The sequence below is a fragment of the Mesoplodon densirostris genome, chromosome 1 (assembly GCF_025265405.1).
Source record: "Mesoplodon densirostris isolate mMesDen1 chromosome 1, mMesDen1 primary haplotype, whole genome shotgun sequence".
Classification (NCBI taxonomy): Eukaryota; Metazoa; Chordata; class Mammalia; order Artiodactyla; family Ziphiidae; genus Mesoplodon; species Mesoplodon densirostris.
In genome coordinates, this window is record NC_082661.1 from 27,778,289 (window position 1) to 27,797,836 (window position 19,548).

The 19,548-nt window shown below is 49.0% G+C and overlaps 2 protein-coding genes and 1 pseudogene across 2 annotated transcripts; 2 read left to right on the top strand and 1 right to left on the bottom strand.

Moving 5' to 3' along the window:
* The first annotated feature begins 1,581 nt into the window (after positions 1 to 1,581).
* On the top strand, positions 1,582 to 3,225 carry PITX3 (paired like homeodomain 3). The gene is made up of 3 exons (XM_060105672.1): positions 1,582 to 1,711; positions 1,883 to 2,085; positions 2,638 to 3,225. Exons 1-3 carry the CDS (start codon positions 1,594 to 1,596, stop codon positions 3,223 to 3,225), a joined length of 909 nt encoding a protein of 302 aa, XP_059961655.1. The 5' UTR covers positions 1,582 to 1,593.
* Positions 3,226 to 4,149: 924 nt separating this feature from the next.
* On the bottom strand, positions 4,150 to 7,360 carry ELOVL3 (ELOVL fatty acid elongase 3). Its single transcript, XM_060105712.1, is given in 4 exon segments — positions 4,150 to 4,903; positions 5,159 to 5,310; positions 5,942 to 6,073; positions 7,025 to 7,360. Coding segments are annotated over 4 exon segments (813 nt in total). The 5' UTR covers positions 7,126 to 7,360; the 3' UTR covers positions 4,150 to 4,475.
* A 946-nt stretch (positions 7,361 to 8,306) lies between these two features.
* Positions 8,307 to 11,844, top strand: LOC132487840 (formylglycine-generating enzyme-like; annotated as a pseudogene).
* Positions 11,845 to 19,548: the final 7,704 nt, after the last annotated feature.

Sequence of the window (19,548 nt, forward strand, 5' to 3'; positions counted from 1 at the left end):
GTCTAGTCCTCTCTGCCTGTGGAAAGAACAGGGACTGTTTCTCAACCTCCTGCCTTGACCTCTGACCCATCCCCAATCTAGCTTGAGAGGTGGAGAGGTGGGGGGACAGCTGTCATCTCTGAGCTGGTTGAAGGGGGCATTACCATGTGCAAATACAGGCCGCTGCCCATCTGCGCCTCCCTGAGAAAGGCTCCTAATAAATTCAGAGCAGCCAAGTGACACACGTCTCAATCTAGGCTAATCCTCCACATTAATGCCACCTTGCACAGCCTGCATTAAGTCCCTGTTAATGGGGAGGCAGATGGACCCCTCCTACCCAGCTTTTCATCCCTGTTTCTCTGTCCCCAGCCTCCTTTGGTTCTCCTCTGACCAAGAGGCATCTGGAGTCTTGAGCCCCACTAGTGCCCTTTTCCCTTCCCCCGACCAGAGGGGGCCTGGGAGAGCCAGAAGGAAAGGGGACCCTGCAGGGGACACTTGGAGGGGGACACAGGCAGGCTCCTGGGCAATGTCAGGTAAGGTTTGGCATAGGGAGTAAGGGTAGGAAGGGGGTTTTAAGAAGCCCACATCCACAGCCTGGGGTGGGCCAGCAAGAAGCCATGCGTGACAATGGTGACTGGTAGGGTGCAGTGTGTGTCTGGGCACGTATAGAAGAGAGTGATTTTCAAACTTGTTTTTGATCCTGGAAGACTTTCTTCAAATGAAATCTCTCCAGAAAGCATAAACAAAACGGACAAAAGCAGGGCTGCCCTAGTTGAAGTAGACCCAAGTAAGATCAGGCTAGATCTCTATCCCTGAGGTTAACCCTAAGTTCCAGTCCCTGAGGGGGTTTGTGAGGAGGGCCCCAAAGAACACAGTCTGAAAAAGCAAACAAAGAAAAGCACAGTTTAGGAATCTCCCAGACCTGGTTCACATCCCAGCTCCACTGCTTACAAGCTCTTTAACCTTAATCATTACTTCAAGTCTCAGTTTCCTCACCTGAAAAAGGGTGATCATACCTAATATTGATTCCTTCTTGTGAGGGGAGAGATAATGAGGTGAAGACACATAGTAAGTACTCATAAATGATAGCAGTGATTCTCCTTATGGGAGACATATCAGGCCTGGTTCAAAATCAAATCTGTCCCACTGGAGAGTGAATAACACAGGTTCAGACTGCGTCTCAGGTGTGACTGGCTGAGAGGCATGTTTGAGTTTAAGGGGATATTGGGCACTCGTGTGAGAGGGAATTTAATTTCTGAGTTTGTGGTGTGTATGGTATGCGGTGTGCAACAGTGTGGTTTTCATTAATTCAATAAATATCTGTTGAACACCAACAGTGCACCAGGCAGGGTTCTAGGTGCCCAACACTGAAGAAATCAAAGTCTAGTGTGTATAACTGTGTATAAAATCTCTTGAGTATACACCTATCCCCGGCTTAGGCTGCTGTTTCCCCATTCTATCCTAGGGCACCCTACACAGGGGTAGCTTTATGTCGGTGGCAGAGAAAGGGGGCAGAGAACTAGTGGGGAAAAGCTACTGGGAACCGAATAACCCGGAGATTTTCTTCCCATTAACCAGGTCTGTGTCTTCGCTTCCCTCCAGAGTCCTCCCCCCATGGAGTTCGGCCTGCTCAGCGAGGCAGAGGCCCGGAGCCCCGCCCTCTCGCTGTCAGATGCGGGCACCCCCCACCCCCCAATCCCGGAACACGGCTGCAAGGGCCAAGAGCACAGCGGTGAGCGCGCCCCCTTCTGGGGGTGGGGGAAATAACAGCTCCATCCCTAACGAGGGTGGGACCCGGGAGTGCAAGCCCAGGTGGGAGTGAGGGGCCCCGCCGAGGAAGTCCCCGAGCCCGGGAATCCGCAAGGCAAGAACGCGCTGTGACCGACCCCACCCCGGCCCCCAGACTCGGAGAAGGCCTCGGTTTCGCTGCCCGGCGGCTCCCCCGAAGACAGCTCGCTGAAGAAGAAGCAGAGGCGGCAGCGCACGCACTTCACCAGCCAGCAGCTGCAGGAGCTGGAGGCGACCTTCCAGAGGAACCGCTACCCCGACATGAGTACGCGGGAAGAGATCGCCGTGTGGACCAACCTCACCGAGGCCCGCGTGCGGGTACGCCGCCCCCCACCCCTAGAGCCGCCACCCTCACTCCATCCCGGGCCTCCCTCTCGCGGGCCGCTCAGCAAGTAGCTTCGGAACCATCATCCTGTAGTTCTGCCCTGCCTGCCCCATCCTCGGACCCAACACCCGACGTCCCCCGGCCCCGGCCCATGCCCACACGGCCTTCTTTCCACCAGCCTCCAATCTCTGCTCTTCCTGCACCCCTTCACTCCAGACGGCGCGCTCCCTCTCCCCTGGCACTGTCTCTGGTTCTCCACTTCTCCTAGACCCGATCCTGCTGCCCACCCCCGCAGCCCTGTCGCCCCCGACTCAGTTCTGTGGCAGACTGCTTCTTTCTCAGCTCGCTGACTCCGTGAGCTCTTCCCTCACCCCGACCGGCTGCTCCACCACCCCATTCCCGTTTCTGCGGTGGTTATGCTCCACCACCTCCTCTCGCTTATGCTCCGCCCGGCCCCAGCCCCCGCTTGGTCCCCTGCCTGGGCGACCCACCCACCAGCCGCTTGCGGGGGCCGGGCCCTGACAGCCTTTCTCCCACGCCCACAGGTGTGGTTCAAGAACCGGCGCGCCAAGTGGCGAAAGCGCGAGCGCAGCCAGCAGGCGGAGCTGTGCAAGGGCGGCTTCGCGGCGCCGCTCGGGGGGCTGGTGCCGCCCTACGAGGAGGTGTACCCCGGTTACTCGTACGGCAATTGGCCACCCAAGGCGCTGGGCCCGCCGCTCGCCGCCAAGACCTTCCCGTTCGCCTTCAACTCGGTCAACGTGGGGCCTCTGGCGTCACAGCCCGTCTTCTCGCCACCCAGCTCCATCGCCGCCTCCATGGTCCCCTCGGCCGCGACTGCCCCGGGCACTGTGCCAGGGCCTGGGGCCCTGCAGGGCCTAGGTGGGGGGCCCCCCGGGCTGGCTCCGGCCGCAGTGTCCTCCGGGGCAGTATCCTGCCCTTACGCCTCGGCCGCAGCAGCCGCAGCAGCAGCCGCCTCCTCCCCCTACGTATATCGGGACCCGTGTAACTCGAGTCTGGCCAGCCTGAGGCTCAAGGCCAAACAGCACGCCACTTTCAGCTACCCTGCCGTGCCCGGGCCGCCCCCGGCCGCCAACCTCAGTCCGTGCCAGTACGCAGTGGAACGGCCTGTGTGAAGGGCCCCGCCCGTCGATCATCCCTGAGGGCGGGGGCGATAATTTACGGCCTCTACGGACTGGGGTCGTCTTGCCTGGCTTGCCCCCGCCCCGGGGTCTGAGAGGGGTGCTGGGGCAGTCGGGCTTGGGGAGGCGGCCGGCTTAGGAGAGAGCCTTCCCCCTCCCAGGCCTGAGGGGTGGACTGGGCCCTTAGTCCGCGCCCCTGGAACTGAGGCCAGGAACAGGGACCAGTTCCCCGGGGTGCCAACTCACCCGTGGTCCACCCCACCTTCTCCAGACTCCCTTTCCCCGGTTTTCAAAGATAAATGAAATAAACGTGCGCGGACTGTCAAAGGCCTGATGATTCGGAGTTGCGGTTGAGCCTTCTCCCCTTATCCTTCCCCATGTCTAAAGGAGAGCTGGGTGTACAGGAAAGAGATAGGGGTCCAGGCTTCTAGGGCTTCAGTCCTCCCCAGGCCACCATCACCAAGATGGGGAAGCCTGGGGATTCCTGGAGCTGAGCGGCGCACGCATGCATGCGTGCGTGCGTGTGTAGGTGTGTATGGCTTGGACAAAGCTGGTACTGCAGCGCCACCTCGTGGTCTCATGGAGGATAACTGGAAGGTCTGATCTCGAATGCTTACTTAAAGATGTCAATTCTGCAGCTTAGGAAGCCTATGACTTTAGAAAAAGTTACTCCACCTTTCTTCACCTGTTTCTCACTGTTCCTATGAGGGGCTTGGGCCTCTAATAGCAATAAACTTCTGGTCTGTAACAGACATTTATTAAGTGCCTACCAGGCCTAGTATTCTTATTGAGTGTCTGTGTGTGACTCATCCTTCCACACACCACACCCTCTTAAGCTTCTCACCCACTGCCAGCAGCCCTCCTCCATCACAGCAGTCCCCTTATTCCTCCAAATCCCCAAACCTCCAAAACCTTGTTGAAATCTTTAATTTAAAAAATAGAGCAAGAAGAAGAAAGATTTCTGGAAATATAGATCACTCAGCTCTGGGGAGCCTCCTCAGTCCCACTCCATCCCAGGGACTGTTTGGCCTTCACATTAAAAACAGAAACAGCAAAGTACTAGATCACACCCCCACCCCAGGGGTGACACTTCTTGACTGTCATAACCTCCTGCCACCTTGGGGTACACATCCCGTGGGGAAACCATGCAGAAAAGGCATCTTAATTATTTTCCCAAACCTAAGCCCAGCCCCTCAATGCCCTGGGGAGGAGAGAGCTTGGGGCTCCTTCTTTTCTGCAGCCCTTCACTGGCTCTTGGTCTTGGCCTTGACCTTGGTAATTACATAGTTTTGGTGGAAGAACTGGACAAAGAGGAGGAAATAGGTTGTATACAAGATGAAGGACCAGAAGAGGTGTTCCTTTGTGGTATGGCATCCCTGTTCCTGTCTCCAGATTTAAGTCAGGATACCGACAGTAGCTCCCATAAACATCTGCAGGATTTGCAGGCTGGTGATGAGCATGGGAAACCACCTGGGGGGCTTTACTTTGGCAGCCTTCAGAGTATAGTAGGTGTACATAATGGCACGTACATCGTAGTTCATGGTCATGAACCAGCCGCCTGCAGCCACCTTGTTCTTGTATCCAAAGCTCTTGTACACTAGCTCTGTGCTGTGGTGGTGCCAGTGCACAAAGATGAGTGGCTGCTTACACAGGATGATGAAGGCCGTGTCTCCTGGGAGATGGGGAGTCATAGCTGGCATACCACCCAGTGTTGGGACCACCCTCCGCACAGGACGTGGGGGCATATGGGGAATTATCAGGGCAGGGAGAGGGGTCTTTGTGGCAGAGAATCTAAGGATGGGTTTGGGTGAGAGGTGTTGTTAGGACCCAGGGGTGGGGAAGGGACTTTCCATGTGATGGGTAAGGGGGGGCCCTGAGGAGGGGTGCAGTTGACTGGACACCAGAGAGACAAAGCCTTGCCACTCACCAAGTTCAATGATCTTGCTGAGAACAAAGAGGCAGGATCAGAATTTGATTATGGGATTATCGGTGAAGATGAAGAAGCATACAGTTTTCTTTAGGCTCCCCCTAAGTAGCACGGTCCCCATATAGCTCCATGTCCTCACTGCCCCAAGGATACTGAAATGGGACAGAGGAAAAGGGTATAAGGGTCATTCCCAGGCATCAATCTACGCTTCCCCTGGTCAACTTCCACCACCTCCCCACCCTCCATAGGGGATGGGTCACAGCTTCTGAGATCCTGTGGCCAACCTGGTAGAGCCAACCAGTAATCTAGAAGACATGAAGGCTAGGGAAGGACCAGGGAGTGCTGGAGGTTGGGACTGAAAGTTGAGTTAGGGAATAGGGCTCATGGGATGGGAGGACATGGGTGGCAGGATGGGGGGTGATCGAAGGAGTTTGGAGGGGTGGAATATGGAAAGAAGGGGCTGGGGAAGCTATTGGAAGGTCTTGGGAGAGGGTATTAGATGCAGAGAGTATTAGAGGCTGGGGAAACTGTTGGAAGCACCAAGACTCCATGAGCACAGGAGGACTTGTGAGAGGAGCAGAGACGGCCAGTCTGGGGACTGGAGAAGGAAAACGGGAATATGGGAGGAGGGTGGAACCTGAGGAGAGAAGTTAGAGCTGAGAGAATGGGATAGGGAGAGTTAGGGGGCAACTTGGGGAGTTGATACAATTGAGGTTTCTAGAAAGTTTTTAGGGATAGAATGTGGGTCTAGGGTCTATAAGATGGGTTGGGGGGGGGTCTTACCTGAAGATTGCAAGGCAGAATGACCAAAGGATGAGAGGTCCCTGCGGGTTGAAACTCTTCCGTGCCTTCATGTAGTTCTGCCCCACAAAGACGAGCAGCAGGTAGATCAGAGCTATGGTGAATGAGGTTGCCCTGGCAGGCAGAAGGGAGAGGGGATGGGCTTATGGGTAGATGCTGGTTAGAGGAATGCCCACTCATATCTCTAGGTGAGTGCTCTGGGTTGGAGTCCTACTTCTGCCATTTACTAGCTGTGTGACATTGGAAAAACTACTTAGTTTTCTGAGCATTAGTATTCCCCTTATTTTGTAAGAGGGGAATACCACTCCTCTCCTGACAGTGTTAATATATATAAAGTACCTAGCACAGGGCAGGGGCTATGTCCAAGTTTTCTGTGATTACTGCTCTCTCAGTGGGGTTGGGAGTGGGTGACAGCTGCTGACCCATGCCTAGAAGCAACCCAGGACTGTGGTGTAAGAAGAATGTGGCAACAGTTTCTGCCTGGTTGGGTCATGGCAAATTGGCTGGAGCACAAAGTCAACCCACAAACACCTCTGGGGAGCTCTTGGGCAAAGCCTGAGGAAATTTTGGAAGAGTATCTAGATTTTGTCTCCTTCTCCACAGCAGGTATGATGGAGCATTTGAGGAACAAGATGATAACTGTGAAGGGGCAGGCTGTCCCCGGGTACCAGCACTATGCACGCATGCGCACACATGCGGCCACAAAGGATGGAGAGTCATCTATAAGGTGGGTGCGAGTAGAAGTTCAGATCAGCTCCATTCTTCAGAGACCAGTTCTCACTACACTCTTTCCTCTTGGTTTCTATCTTCTCTCACATTCCTCACCCCATCCTCTTCTTTCTGCCTTCCTTTCTTCCAGACCTAACCTCTTTGAGGTGCCACACTACCTGCACCTTGGACAACGGGTACGTAAAGCCAGTACTGGGGAGCCCGATACCTTTGCTCTTTAGCAAAATCACTGTGGGTATTCTGTGTATCGCCCTCCCCCTCTTCCGCCAATCCCCCCAAATAGCAGTCATCAGAGTTGGGCCCCTGACACGGCTCTTCCCCTTCTCCAGGTCTCACCAGTACTCCTCCAAAACGGGCCTTATGTCCTGGAACAGCTCGAAGTTGTAGGGCTGGAACATCTGCTCAACTTCATCTGAGATATTCATGGCTGTGACCATTTCGTTCTGCAGATGCTGAGGTCGGGAGCTTAGGGAGCTGGACAAGAGTTAGGGGACCGAGGATGGAGCGAACCTTGGGGCAGGACTGACCAGATCCAGAACCCAAGGAACTACGCGTTAAGCCGAAGAGCGTCAGATCCAGGAACGTGCGCTGCAGTCCAGCCGGCTTCCACCACCGCCGCCACTGCGGTATAACGCGGAATTGCCAAAAGCCAGGCCTCGGAGGCTCGCGGCCCCCTCCCTGAGCCCGGCCATTATCCAATCCCGACCAAGATACGCCCCTGTCCCACCCCTGGGCCTCAGCCCGCTCTCTGATTGGTCATTCAATGGATGAGCCTTCCCCAGAAGCCTCGCACTACAGTTGGCCTTCGCCGCGCCCACCTCCCCATCTTTTTCTCCCCCAACACTTCCACTCCCACCTGCTTGGCTTAGCCATTGTGGCCTTGCTAGTTGCCAGGCTTCACCTGGCACTGCCGACTATAACTTTGGCCTCAGTTTGCTTTAATCCTGACCTACCTGGCAGTGAGCAGAGAATGGAGGTGTCCTCAGTCTCTGGTGCCAGACATAGGGGTGTCAGTTTCCCACCTCCCCGAGACGCTGGGAAAACCAGGCCTGGGATGAGGCTGGGTCAGGCTGGAGAAGGAGCAGCAAAGAGCCCCTCCCGTAGTCCCACCTGCCTCGCTCAGGTCTGTAGTTGTGGGTGGGAGGGAGATGAATTATAACGAGTTTTATTGTGGAGGTAGTTGATGTTTGTTGGGGCTGTTGTGGTTTCTTTACAGTTTCCTGAATTCCTGAACTGCTCCAGCCTGACACCCAGTAATAACCCTGGGGAGGGAATGGGGTCACCCTCTGGGCTTCTGGGATTATTGTCTTCAGGTTTCCTGGAGACCTCCTGGGATTTATAGAAGAGGAGATGCAGTGAATCTCCCAGTGTCCTGTGTTCTCCCCTAGTCTGTGCTTATCTAATCAAATCTACTTTTTCCTTGCCTGTATATCCAGCCCCGAGCAAATAAATATTTTTAAACTTTTAAGGCCTTACTTATTTCTCTCCTAGTCTTTATGAGAGTGAGGGAGAAATACAAGGCTTGAAGGCAGTTTGAGATAAGATGGAGATTTGCAAAACAAATGCTAAGATAATTAAATATAAAATATTTAAAACCACAAAGTGGCTATAAATGGCTATGTGCAGTAAAGCCCACAGGCTCTGTAGCCAGAGGACCCAGGTAGGAATTCCAGCTCCACTTCTCAGCTACTGTCTGAGCTGAGGGTAGAGTGAGAAGTCCTGCCCATTCTATCTAAATGACTCTCAAGTGCATCCCTTTGTCTCTGTTCCTCATCATTTCTCACCTGGTTACTACAGCCACTACCTTAGTCACGATAACTGGTTGCACCACCGCCTTCTCTAATATAGCGCTTTCTATTGCATTAGAATCAAAAAAGAATACCCAAACCTGGCTGATCATAGCATTCCTGAGCCCCAACCCCAGAGCCTCTGACCCAGTATGTGGTCTCGGACCATACTTTGAAAACCACCACTTTCTGTCCTCTCAGCCAAAAGAGGGTTCTCAAACGTAAATTGGATCAAGCTGCTTTCCTGCTTAAAAACTTACTGGCTCTCGATTGCTTCACACATAGCCTGACACTCAGAAGGTGATCAGCACACGTTTGATGGATCAATGAACAAATTAAAGAATGAACATTGCAAGAATAATACCAGCTAGGGACTTCCCTGGCGATCCAGTGGTTAAGACTCTGTGCTTGTAATGCAAGGGGCACAGGTTTGATCCCTGGCTGGGGAACTAAGATCCTGCATGCTGCACAGTACAGTCAAAAAAATTAAATTAAATTAAAAAAATTAAAAACATAGGTGTGGCCACCTGTTGGGATCTTTACTAATTGAAAAAAGAAAAACAAAACAAAACAGCTTAAAAAAAATAATTCCACCTAGGTGTTACAAGACCTGGATTCAAATATCAGCTCTACCATTAGTCATGCGATTTTAGGCAAATTACCTAACTTCTCTGAGACACAGATTCAATAAAATGTAGATAGTCATATTTGCCTGCCTACCTCACAAGGCTGGGGTCAGTATACAGGTCATATAATATCAATGAAAGGATATTATGGACTAGACACATGGAAATGTCAGGGTGAAACATTTGGGGAGGTTTACAAATGCATATGAGTATGTATACACAGTCCTGGGTTTCTCTCAAATAAAGATATTTTACATTGCCTTTCCCTGTGAAGTTTAATGGTGAGGCTTGAGGGAGGGGTGTGTGTAAGAAGGGAAGAAGAAGAAAAACCTCCAGAAATTATTTCCTAGGGGAAACCTTCCCTGACATTTGGACTGGTCTGCTACCCCTGTTATATATAAATTGCTCTCATAGCATGGCATTTCTTTCGTTCAATGAGAGTTTATAATTATGATTTCTTGATTAATACTTGTTTCCCCTACTAGTCCTTGAGCTCCATAAATGCAAGGAATATGTCTACCTCTCATTAGCTAACAGGTCTTTCTAAAACATACATTTGATCATGTCATTCTTCTTTAAGAACAAAAAAATCTTCAGGAAAAAGTCAGATTCCTGAGGTTAGCCCTGACTTCCTTTCTAGCCAATGTCCCACCATTCTTCAGCCCCAGCGTTCTACATTTTAGCTATAATGGAAGAGTCGCAACCCCATAACACAGCACCATATTTTCAGACTTTTCAGCTCCTTTACCTCTCTCCATATTGTTCCCTCTCCCCACACATCATTTTCTCACCTGGACAAATCTTATTGTTCCGCCCTAGCTCTGAAGTCACTTATCCTGCAAAAGCCTAATCTCTTTCAGACAGGGTCAATCCTTCTCTTCTTTGTCTTCCACCCACAGGACTTTGCCCAAACAGCCTTCCAAGATTGTGCTTCTACTGAGGGAGTACAGTTAACCATATATTTCCTATACTATCCTGGCTCCCACACCCTATCTCAAAGGGTCATTTTTGTTAGGTCACTCCCCCTCTGAGGGATGCACACAGCTCTTGGCACAGAGTGGGCACTCAAAATATGTCTGTTGCTTTGAATTGAGTAGGCACCTAAGAGGAAAAACAAACAATAAACATGTGTATTTTAAAAAAGGCTCAATTCCTTAGTAATTAGGGAAATGCAAATTAAAGACTGTAAGCATAGTATGGTTCCAATTAACAGCCATTAAACCAAGTAAAAATTAAATACCCAGCGCTGGTCCAAGCTTTGGGTAACAGATACATTCACACCTGGCTAGTGGCCAGGTAAACTGCCATAATCCTTCTAGAGACACACTTAGGTCACACTTAGCAAGAGCCAACTAGTTTGCCTTGACGCAGTCTCTCACCTAGGAATTGAAAACCCAGTGAAATAGAACAAAAGAAAAAAATATCTATGTGTACTAAAATACTTACGTCACTGGGACTTAAAAGAGCTTCAAACAATCCACTAATGAATGCTTAAATTATTAAATACTATATTACATACTAAGATTACAAAACAGCTTGCAGCTACCAGAACATGGAGAAACGTGAAACCATGTTTGTAAAATAACGTGAAAGAAAAACAATATTTAAAACTGTATCTAGGTCGTCCTCCTGCCGCTGCTCTTGGGCCGGGCGGCGCGTGGGGGAGGGGGACGAAGAGGCCAGGGAGAGGCTGTGGGCGCGGCTTCCCTCGCAGGCTCCTGGGGTTCTGGCACTCCCCAGCAGCCCGGGGCCCATGGCAGCTCGGCGGCCGCGCACCGCGAGGCGAATGCCCGGGGCCCGGTCCCCGGAGAGCCGCCGTTCCTACGCACCAAGGTGATCCCCATCCCTGCCGGAGTATTTACAGTGGGCACCAATGATCCTCAGATAAAGTAGGATGGGGAAGCACTTGCGAGGAGAGTTGCTATTGATGTCTTTTACATGGATGGCTATGAAGTCAGTAATGCTGAATTTGAGAATTTGTGAACTCAGCTCTGTCTATCTGACAGAGGCTGAGAAGTTCGGTGACTCCTTTGTCTTTGAAGAAATGTTGAGTGAGCAAGTGAAGTCTGATATCCAACAGGCAGTTGCACCTGCTCCCTAGTTACCTGTTAAAGGCGCTAACTGGAGACACCCAGAAGGGGCCGACCCTACTGTTCTACACGGGCCAGATCATCACGTCTCCTACTGCACGTGGATGGGGAAGCGGTTGCGCATGGAAGCTGAGTGAGAATACAGCTGTCGACGAGGCCTGAAAAATAGACTTTTCCCCTGAGGCAACAAACTGCAGCCGAAAAGCCAACATTATACCAACTTTTGGCAGGGTGAGTTTCCTGTGACGAACACCGGAGCGGACGGCTTTCCGAGGAACCGCGCCTGTTGACGCCTTTCCTCCCAATGGTTATGGCTTATGCAATATAGTAGGGACGCCTGAAAGTGGACTTCAGACTGGTGGACCGTTTACCATTCTGTTGAAGAAACGATTAACCCAAAAGGCTTTCCCCTTCTGGGAAAGACGAGTTGAAGAAAGGTGGATCCTACGTGCGCCATAAATCCTACTGCCTATAGGTGTCGCTGTGCTGCTCGAAGCCAGAACACACCCGACAGCTCCGCTTGGAATCCGAGATTCCGCTGTGCAGCCGACCGCCCACCACCGGCTAAAAGCCAAGAAGAGCCTTCCCGAATCCGAGAAGTCGTGTGTAACCTGCACACGGCTTCCATCAGAACGCTGAACAATCTCGTGTGAAGAATTCCCGCCCCGAGGTGGGTTACATGCCTGCCCGATGGCCAAAGGAACGCCATTGCCAGACCAAATCGCTGACTTGCATCAGCATGTGTGCTTTATCGTGTGGTGTATTTCACGTTTTACCTTTGAGAGTCTTTAAAAGAGGAAGGAAGTGAAGGGCACCCTGAACTAGTTTCAGGAGGCCTGCCTTCTCCCCCTGCGGTTAGACCCCAGAGTCCCACACTTGACCTTCCTGGGCCTCAGTGACCTCATCTGTCCAGTGAGGGGATACACAACATGATTTCTGAGGCTCTCTCCCACTCACAGATTCTCTGAATATATCAGATTCTGTTGTGATTTCATAGTGAGAATTTATGACTTTTTTTTTTTTTGCGGTACGCAGGACTCTCACCGCTGTGGCCTCTCCTGTTGCGGAGCACAGGCTCCGGATGCGCAGGCTCAGCAGCCATGGCTCACGGGCCCAGCCGCTCCGCGGAATGTGGGATCTTCCCGGACCGGGGCACGAACCCGTGTCCCCTGTATCGGCAGGCGGACTCTCAACCACTGCGCCACCAGGGAAGCCCAGCAGTGACTTTTCATTTGAGAACACGGCAGTTTGGGGCTAGGAAAAATAAATACCTACTCTCATTCTCCACTTTCTTCTGATTTCCTGCAGGGGGACCCCATTGGCCAAAACCCAATCAGGAGCCAAAGAGCAGAGAGCCCAATGATGCAATTCCTAGAGGTCAACCTCCCTAGGCAAAGAGCCAGTGGAGAAATGTGGATAGTGTATATAGAGAGACAAATGCAAGATATCTGGCATATATGACTAAATAAAAAGTAATCATCAAAAAAAAAAGATACAATAAAGAAAGTAAGGCAAGACACAGAACTGGAGAAAATATCTATACAGCATAAAACCAACAAAGGAACTATATCCAAAATATATTTTAAAAACTCCCAAAAATCAATAAGAGAAAAACAGAAAACCCAACAGAAAAATGGATGAAAGACTTAAGTAGACACCTTCAGAAAAGGAACTCCAAACAGTCACTAAATATATGAAAAGGTGTTCAACCTCATTAGTAGTCAGGGAAATTCAAATTAAAACCACAATAAGATATCACTCCACACCCAGAAGACTGGAGAAAATTTTGATTTGACGTGACTTACCTAGTGCTGGGGAAACTATGGAACAAAGGGAACTCTCTTGAGCTGCTGGTGGGAATGTAAATTAGTAAATACCTTTGGAAAATTGGCATTATATGGAAGATTGAAGATGCACTTACCCTATGACCAGCACTTTCCCTTCTAGGTGTAAATTCAGGGAACTCTTGCACATGTACACCAATAGATACAAGACTGTTCACAGCAGCATCACAACTTGAATGCCTGTTAATAAGTGAATTAGTAAAGAAATGGAAGTATAGTGAACTAGAACACATCAGAGAAATAAGCAAGTCATAGGAGAATACAGTGTGGTACAATTTACATAAAGTTTAAAAACAAGACTATATATTCCTTAGGGAAAAGGCCCCTCTGTGCCAGGCATTAACCCTTTATTTGTTGGATTATAGAACAGTTCAAGGGAGGTGGTGTGTGTGTCTTAGGAAGAGGTCAAGGATTTGGAAATGAGAGGAGATATTCAGAGGGTACAGGCCAGCAACTATTTCCCAACCAGTATTAATATATTTCAATATTTTAACAATTGGTACTTATTAATGTTAATACTGGCTTAACATTCAGCCTTAACATACATACAGAAAGGGAATTTAACTGTGCTGGCAACATTCTGCTTATTAGGCTGAGAGATGGGTATGCAATTTTTCAATAAATTATTGTTTATACCTTTTTGCATTTCTTAAATATTAACTAATACATTTTAATTTCACTTAAAATATATGTCACAGTTTACAGTAGTAAAAATAAGATGCTTTGCACGGCTTGCGGGATCTCATTTCCCCAACCAGGGATTGAACCTGGGCCATGGCAGTGAAAACCCAGAATTCTAACCACTAGGCCACCAGGGAACTCCCAAGACACAGTTTAAAATTTAAGAATATTATTAATTGCATCATGTTAGTGAGGAATTATGTGCTTTGTACTCGTTCGTCAAGTTGAGATCTAGCTTGAAAACAGAATTTGAGCTCCAGTTTAAGTTAGGTTTTTTTTTTAAGCACTTTATTTCTTCCTAATCACAAAAATTCTAACTCACAAGAATAAGGCATCTGGAAAGACAGCAAGTGTTGAGTGGCTGTCAGATGATTCTCTCTGGTTAAATGAGACTCAGAAATTATAGACTAATTTATCAATGATGAAAGACTACCTTGGGACTTCCCTGGTGGCGCAGTGGTTAAGAATCCTCCTGTCAATGCAGGAGACAGGGGTTTGAGCCCTGGTCCGGGAAGATCCCACAGGCTGCGGAGCAACTAAGCCCATGCGCCACAACTACTGAGCCTATGCTCTAGAGCCCGCGAGCCACAACTACTGAGCCCGTGTGCCACAACTACTGAAGCCTGCGTGCCTAGAGCCCATGCTCCACAACAAGAGAAGCCACTACAATGAGAAGTCCGCACACTGCAATGAAGAGTAGCCTCCACTCGCTGCAACTAGAGAAAGCACAGCAACGAAGTGCACAGCAACGAAGACACAACACAGCCAAAGATAGATAAATAAATTTATTTATTTAAAAAAAAAAAGGAAAGACTACTTTGAGTTCCTTAGTATGTTGATGAGCATATCCTAAATTCTAAGGTTGAATATTTCAGTTTGGGAGACGAAAAACAAATGAATAACTGGAAGAGTGTTTTTTAATGTTCTGGTACAGCATTTGACTATAGTTTTTAAACACACAAAAAAGGTCATCTAGGGCCTCCCTGGTGGCACAGTGGTTGAGAGTCCGCCTGCCGATGCAGGGGATACGGGTTCGTGCCCCGGTCTGGGAGGATCCCATATGCCGCGGAGCGGCTGGGCCCGTGAGCCATGGCTGCTGGGCCTGCGCATCCGGAGCCTGTGCTCCGCAACGGGAGAGGCCACAACAGTGAGAGGCCCACATACCGCAAAAAGAAAAAAAAAAAAAAAAAAAAAAGGTCATCTATTTCTTATCCTTGAGTGAAGCAAATCATCAAGTGCTAAGAAAGTGTCAATCTCTTGGCAATAGAGACCTAATCACCAATTTGATCTTCTTAAGCTTCTTGACATCTTAGCCAGTACTTTTATAGTTCCAACATTTTTTAAAATTGAAGAATAGTTGATTTACAATGCTGGGTTTAATTTATGCTGTACAGCAAAGTGACTCAGTTATACTATATATACTTTTTCATTCTGGTTTATCACAGGCTATTGAATATAGTTCCCTGTGCTATACAGTACAAAGTTGTTGTTTATCCATCTTGTATATACTAGTTTGCATCTGCTAATCCCAAGCTCCCAATCCTTCCCTCCCCTACCCCCTCTCCCCCTTGGCAACCACAAGTCTGTTCTCTATGTCTGTGAGTCTGTTTCTGTTTCATAGATATGTTTGTGTTGTGTTTTAGATTCCACATATAAGTGATATCATATGGTATTTGTCTTTCTTTCTTACTTCGCTTAGTATGATCATCTCTAGGTCCACCCACATTGCTGAAAATAGCATTATTTCATCCTTTTTTATGGCTGAGTAGTATTCCACTATATATATACACCACATCTTCTTCATCCATTCATCTATTGATGGACACTTAGGTTGCTTCCATGTCTTGGCTATTGTAAATAGTGCTATGAACACTGGGGTACATTGTATCTTTTTTTTTTTTTTTTTTTTTTTTGCCACATGCACATGGCTTGTGGGATCTTAGTTCCCCGACCAGGGATCGAACCCGCGTCCCCTGCAATGGAAGCGCGGTGTCTTAACCACTGCACCCCCAAGGAAGTCCTGTTTTTGAATTAGAATTTTCTCTGCATATATGCCTAGGAATGGGATTGCTGGATCACATGGTAACTCTATTTTTAGTTTTTTAAGGAATCTCCCTACTGTTTTCTAGTGGCTGTACCGATTTACATTCCCACCAATAGTGTATGAGGGTTCCATTTTCTCCACACCCTCTCCAGCATTTATTATTTGTATGAGAGTCACTCTTAATGCCTTACTCTTCCTCACTGCTCCCCTATCTCCACCCCACCAACGAAGTTCTAGTTTTTTTCCTAAATATTTCTCAAATCTATCCACCTCTCTCCATCTTCTCTATCTTGGCACCACTTTAATTCAGGTCACCAAAATGATCTCTCTCCTGGCCTACTGTAGTAGCCTAACTGGTCTCAAAATATTCACTACAAATCCCTTCCGTCTATTCTCATGCTAACCACATTTGGCTTTTCAGCATGCAAATCTGTCACCAGCCTTTAACATATGCAGTGATACTGACGGAATATTTAATGTTAGTTGATTACTGTCTGTATTGGTAATTCTTTTATATATTTGAAATTTTCCCTAATAAAAAAAAATGATACCCACACATACACTCACTGTTACGGACTGAATGTTTGTGTTCCTCTGCCCCCCAGAATTTATATGTTGAAGCCCTAACTCCCAACGTGATGGTAACAGTAAGCAGGGCCTTTGGGAGGTAATTAGGTTTAGAAGAGGTAAGGAGGGTACAGCCCCGTGATAGGATTAGTGTCCTTGTAAAAAAGAGATCAGAGAGCTGGCTCTGTCTCTCCCTGCCATGTGAGGACACAGCAAGAAGCCTTCTGCAAGCCAGGAAGAGAGTTCTCACCAGAAACCAAACAGGCCTGCATCTTGATCTTGGACTTCCCAGTCTCAAGAACTATGAGAAACACATTTCTGTTGTTTAAGGCACCCAGGCTACGGTATTTTGCTATGGCAGCCCCAGATGACTAAGACACGCACACACTCTTCAACAGCTTCCCATTGCCTTCAGAATAAAACCTTAAACATGCCTTACAAGGCTCTACATGCCCCGGTCCCTGCCTCCCTCTCAAGCCTCATCTTATATTGCTCTCCTCCTTCCTTTGCCTTTCAGCTGCATAGGCCTTCTTTCATTCTGGGGTCTCCATCATGTTCCCTCTCACCAAAAGGCCTTTGCACATGCTGTGCCTTCTCACTGAAAAAAACACACAGCCCTGGGCCTCCCTGGTGGCGCAAGTGGTTGAGAGTCCGCCTGCCGATGCAGGGGATGCGGGTTCGTGCCCCGGTCTGGGAGGATCCCATATGCCGCGGAGCGGCTGGGCCCGTGAGCCATGGCCGCTGGGCCTGCGCGTCCAGAGCCTGCGCGTCCGGAGCCTGTGCTCCGCAACGGGGGAGGCCACAACAGTGAGAGGCCCGCATACCGCAAAAAACAAACAAACAAACAAACAAACAAACAAAAAAAAACACACAGCCCTGCTCATCTTGCACCACTGAGATAGGCTGGGACCTGGGACCCTTTACTGGAGTGCTTGCACCTAGACAAGCCACAGAATACCAAGAAACTATAAGGGACTATGAACAATAAGACACTAAAAGATGACAAACCAACTGCCACTTCTGAGGAGCCGGGAGCAAAAGCAGGGTACTGTGCATGATCCCAGCACTGCCAAGCGGGTGGGCAGACCACCTAAGCCACCCCTTCAGCCTAACCCACCCATCCGCCCCCACCCTCACACAGCTTAAGGAACAAGCCCACTCTCCTCGGAGAGTGAGCAAGGGAACCTGTTACTTGTTTTCCTTCCCTTGTGCTACAGCTTGAGTCCCAATAAAGCCTTGCCTGAATACCTCGTATGGCCTCTTATCAACTTCTATTGATTAAAGAGTCCAAGGACCCAAGTCAGTAACATCAACACTTTCACCTAATTAACTCTCACCTTCAAGTCTGGGCTGAAACATCACTTCCTCAGTGAAGACATCTATTACCACAGTGACCCTATGTCCTGACTTGCCTGGGAAAGTCTCAATCCACACCTGTTCCTCTCAGCCTAATTATCAATCTCTCTCCCTTCATTCTCAAAAACATCCCAGTTTAGGGACTTCCTGGCTGTCCAGTGGTTAAGACTTCGCCTTCCAGTGCAGGGGGTGCAGGTTCGATCCCCGATCAGGGAGCTAGGATCCCACATGCCTCCAGGCCATAAAACCAAAACATAAAACAGAAGCAATATTGTAACAAACTCAGTAAAGACTTTAAAAATGGTCCACATCAAAAAAAAAATCTTAAAAAAAAAAAAGCATCCCTGTTTAGATGATAAATTACATGGCTACCCAGTCCGTGAGGAAGTCTCACCACTATGTGGGCTACTTTTCCCTGTCACACGTGCTCATAGCTCTTTGTACCTTGCCCTCATTGTACTGAAGTTTATATTTATACATTTATTTGTGTGGATTAATATCTTTGCCCCTCATTAGACTGGGTAAACTTTGGTTGCTGGGACTGGGTCTGGTTTTTTGTTCATTCATGATTGTGTCTGCAACATCTCTCACAAATTATGTGCCTGGCATATAGTAAACACTCATATTTGCTGAATGAACTTCTGTGTCTGATAGGCTAATTTACTGAAATACTCTGTACCCTACCTACCCTCCAACACACTTCGAAGATGGAAGCCTGGCATATGTTCTCCTCAATCCTGCTGGGAGAGGAGGGGAGAGAGTCGAGAGAGCACCAGGGCCTCTGAGCTCCCAGGCATAGGCAGGACACAGGTCTGCAGTTTCCATAAGCAGTGGGACCTGTGGCTGGCCCCCCTTATGGGAGCTCCAGTGCCCTGTTGGACCTGAGGGGAAAGTTGGGAGTTCCACATGAACATCAGGGTTCCTCTATGAGCCATGTTGCCTGTTGCTGGTTTTCAGGTAACAGATGACCTCTCATAGATGACAGACTCTCCTCTCCACTCTCCAGAACCAAGGGTCCTCAAATGAGGGCCTATGTCTTATTCATCTCTGTATCCAAAGGCTCATAGCAGGTGCTCCGAATTCGTTTAAAGTTAAGCGGGGTAAGACAATGCCAAGCTTCAACTAGAGTCCAGCTCCCTGCAGTGTGCAAGGGCCCCACCTACTGGCCTCTTCAGTAATTGCAGACAGCTTAAACCAGCTTGGCATGAGGCAGGGGATGAGAACTCAGTTGTCAGTAGGGGCTTTGCTTTCCCTGCAGCTGTATTTAGTGCCAGGAGCACTGCATTGGACTAGCAATCCCCTAACACACTCAGGAGAACAAAATAAAGTATTAACTCCTCACTTGGGTACAAAAGGCCATTGCTATTGAATCCTCAGACAGTATTATCCTGCCCCTACTTACCACACACCCTCCACCTGATCCATCCTAAAGGCTCTCTTCTCCCACTGGAAACATTTCCTCTTCCTTGCATGGTATGTGCCTTCTTCATACCTGGCAACTGCTACTCTCCTCAGAATCCTGGGCCAAGGTCAGTCTTTTGTTGCTGTCCCCTTGGGGGTGCTACTCTGGCCCTTGGTGACAGGACTCAGCATGGTGTACAGAACTGTTCCCATCTCTGACTTCCCCTATTAGACACTGAGCTCTCAGGGAGTTCTATGGCTGGTACACAGTAGGCATTCAAACACTCTTAGTATTTCAGAGCCCCCAAATACTAAGGCTGAGACACCATGATCTAGTTAATATCCACCTAACAGGGTTGGGTGGTAGTGAGGATATAACTTGTGAAACATAAAGCCACAAAAGGATACTGGAAAGTCTCCTGCTTTGTGTCCATATGAGGTACACTAGAGATGGGCATGAGCCA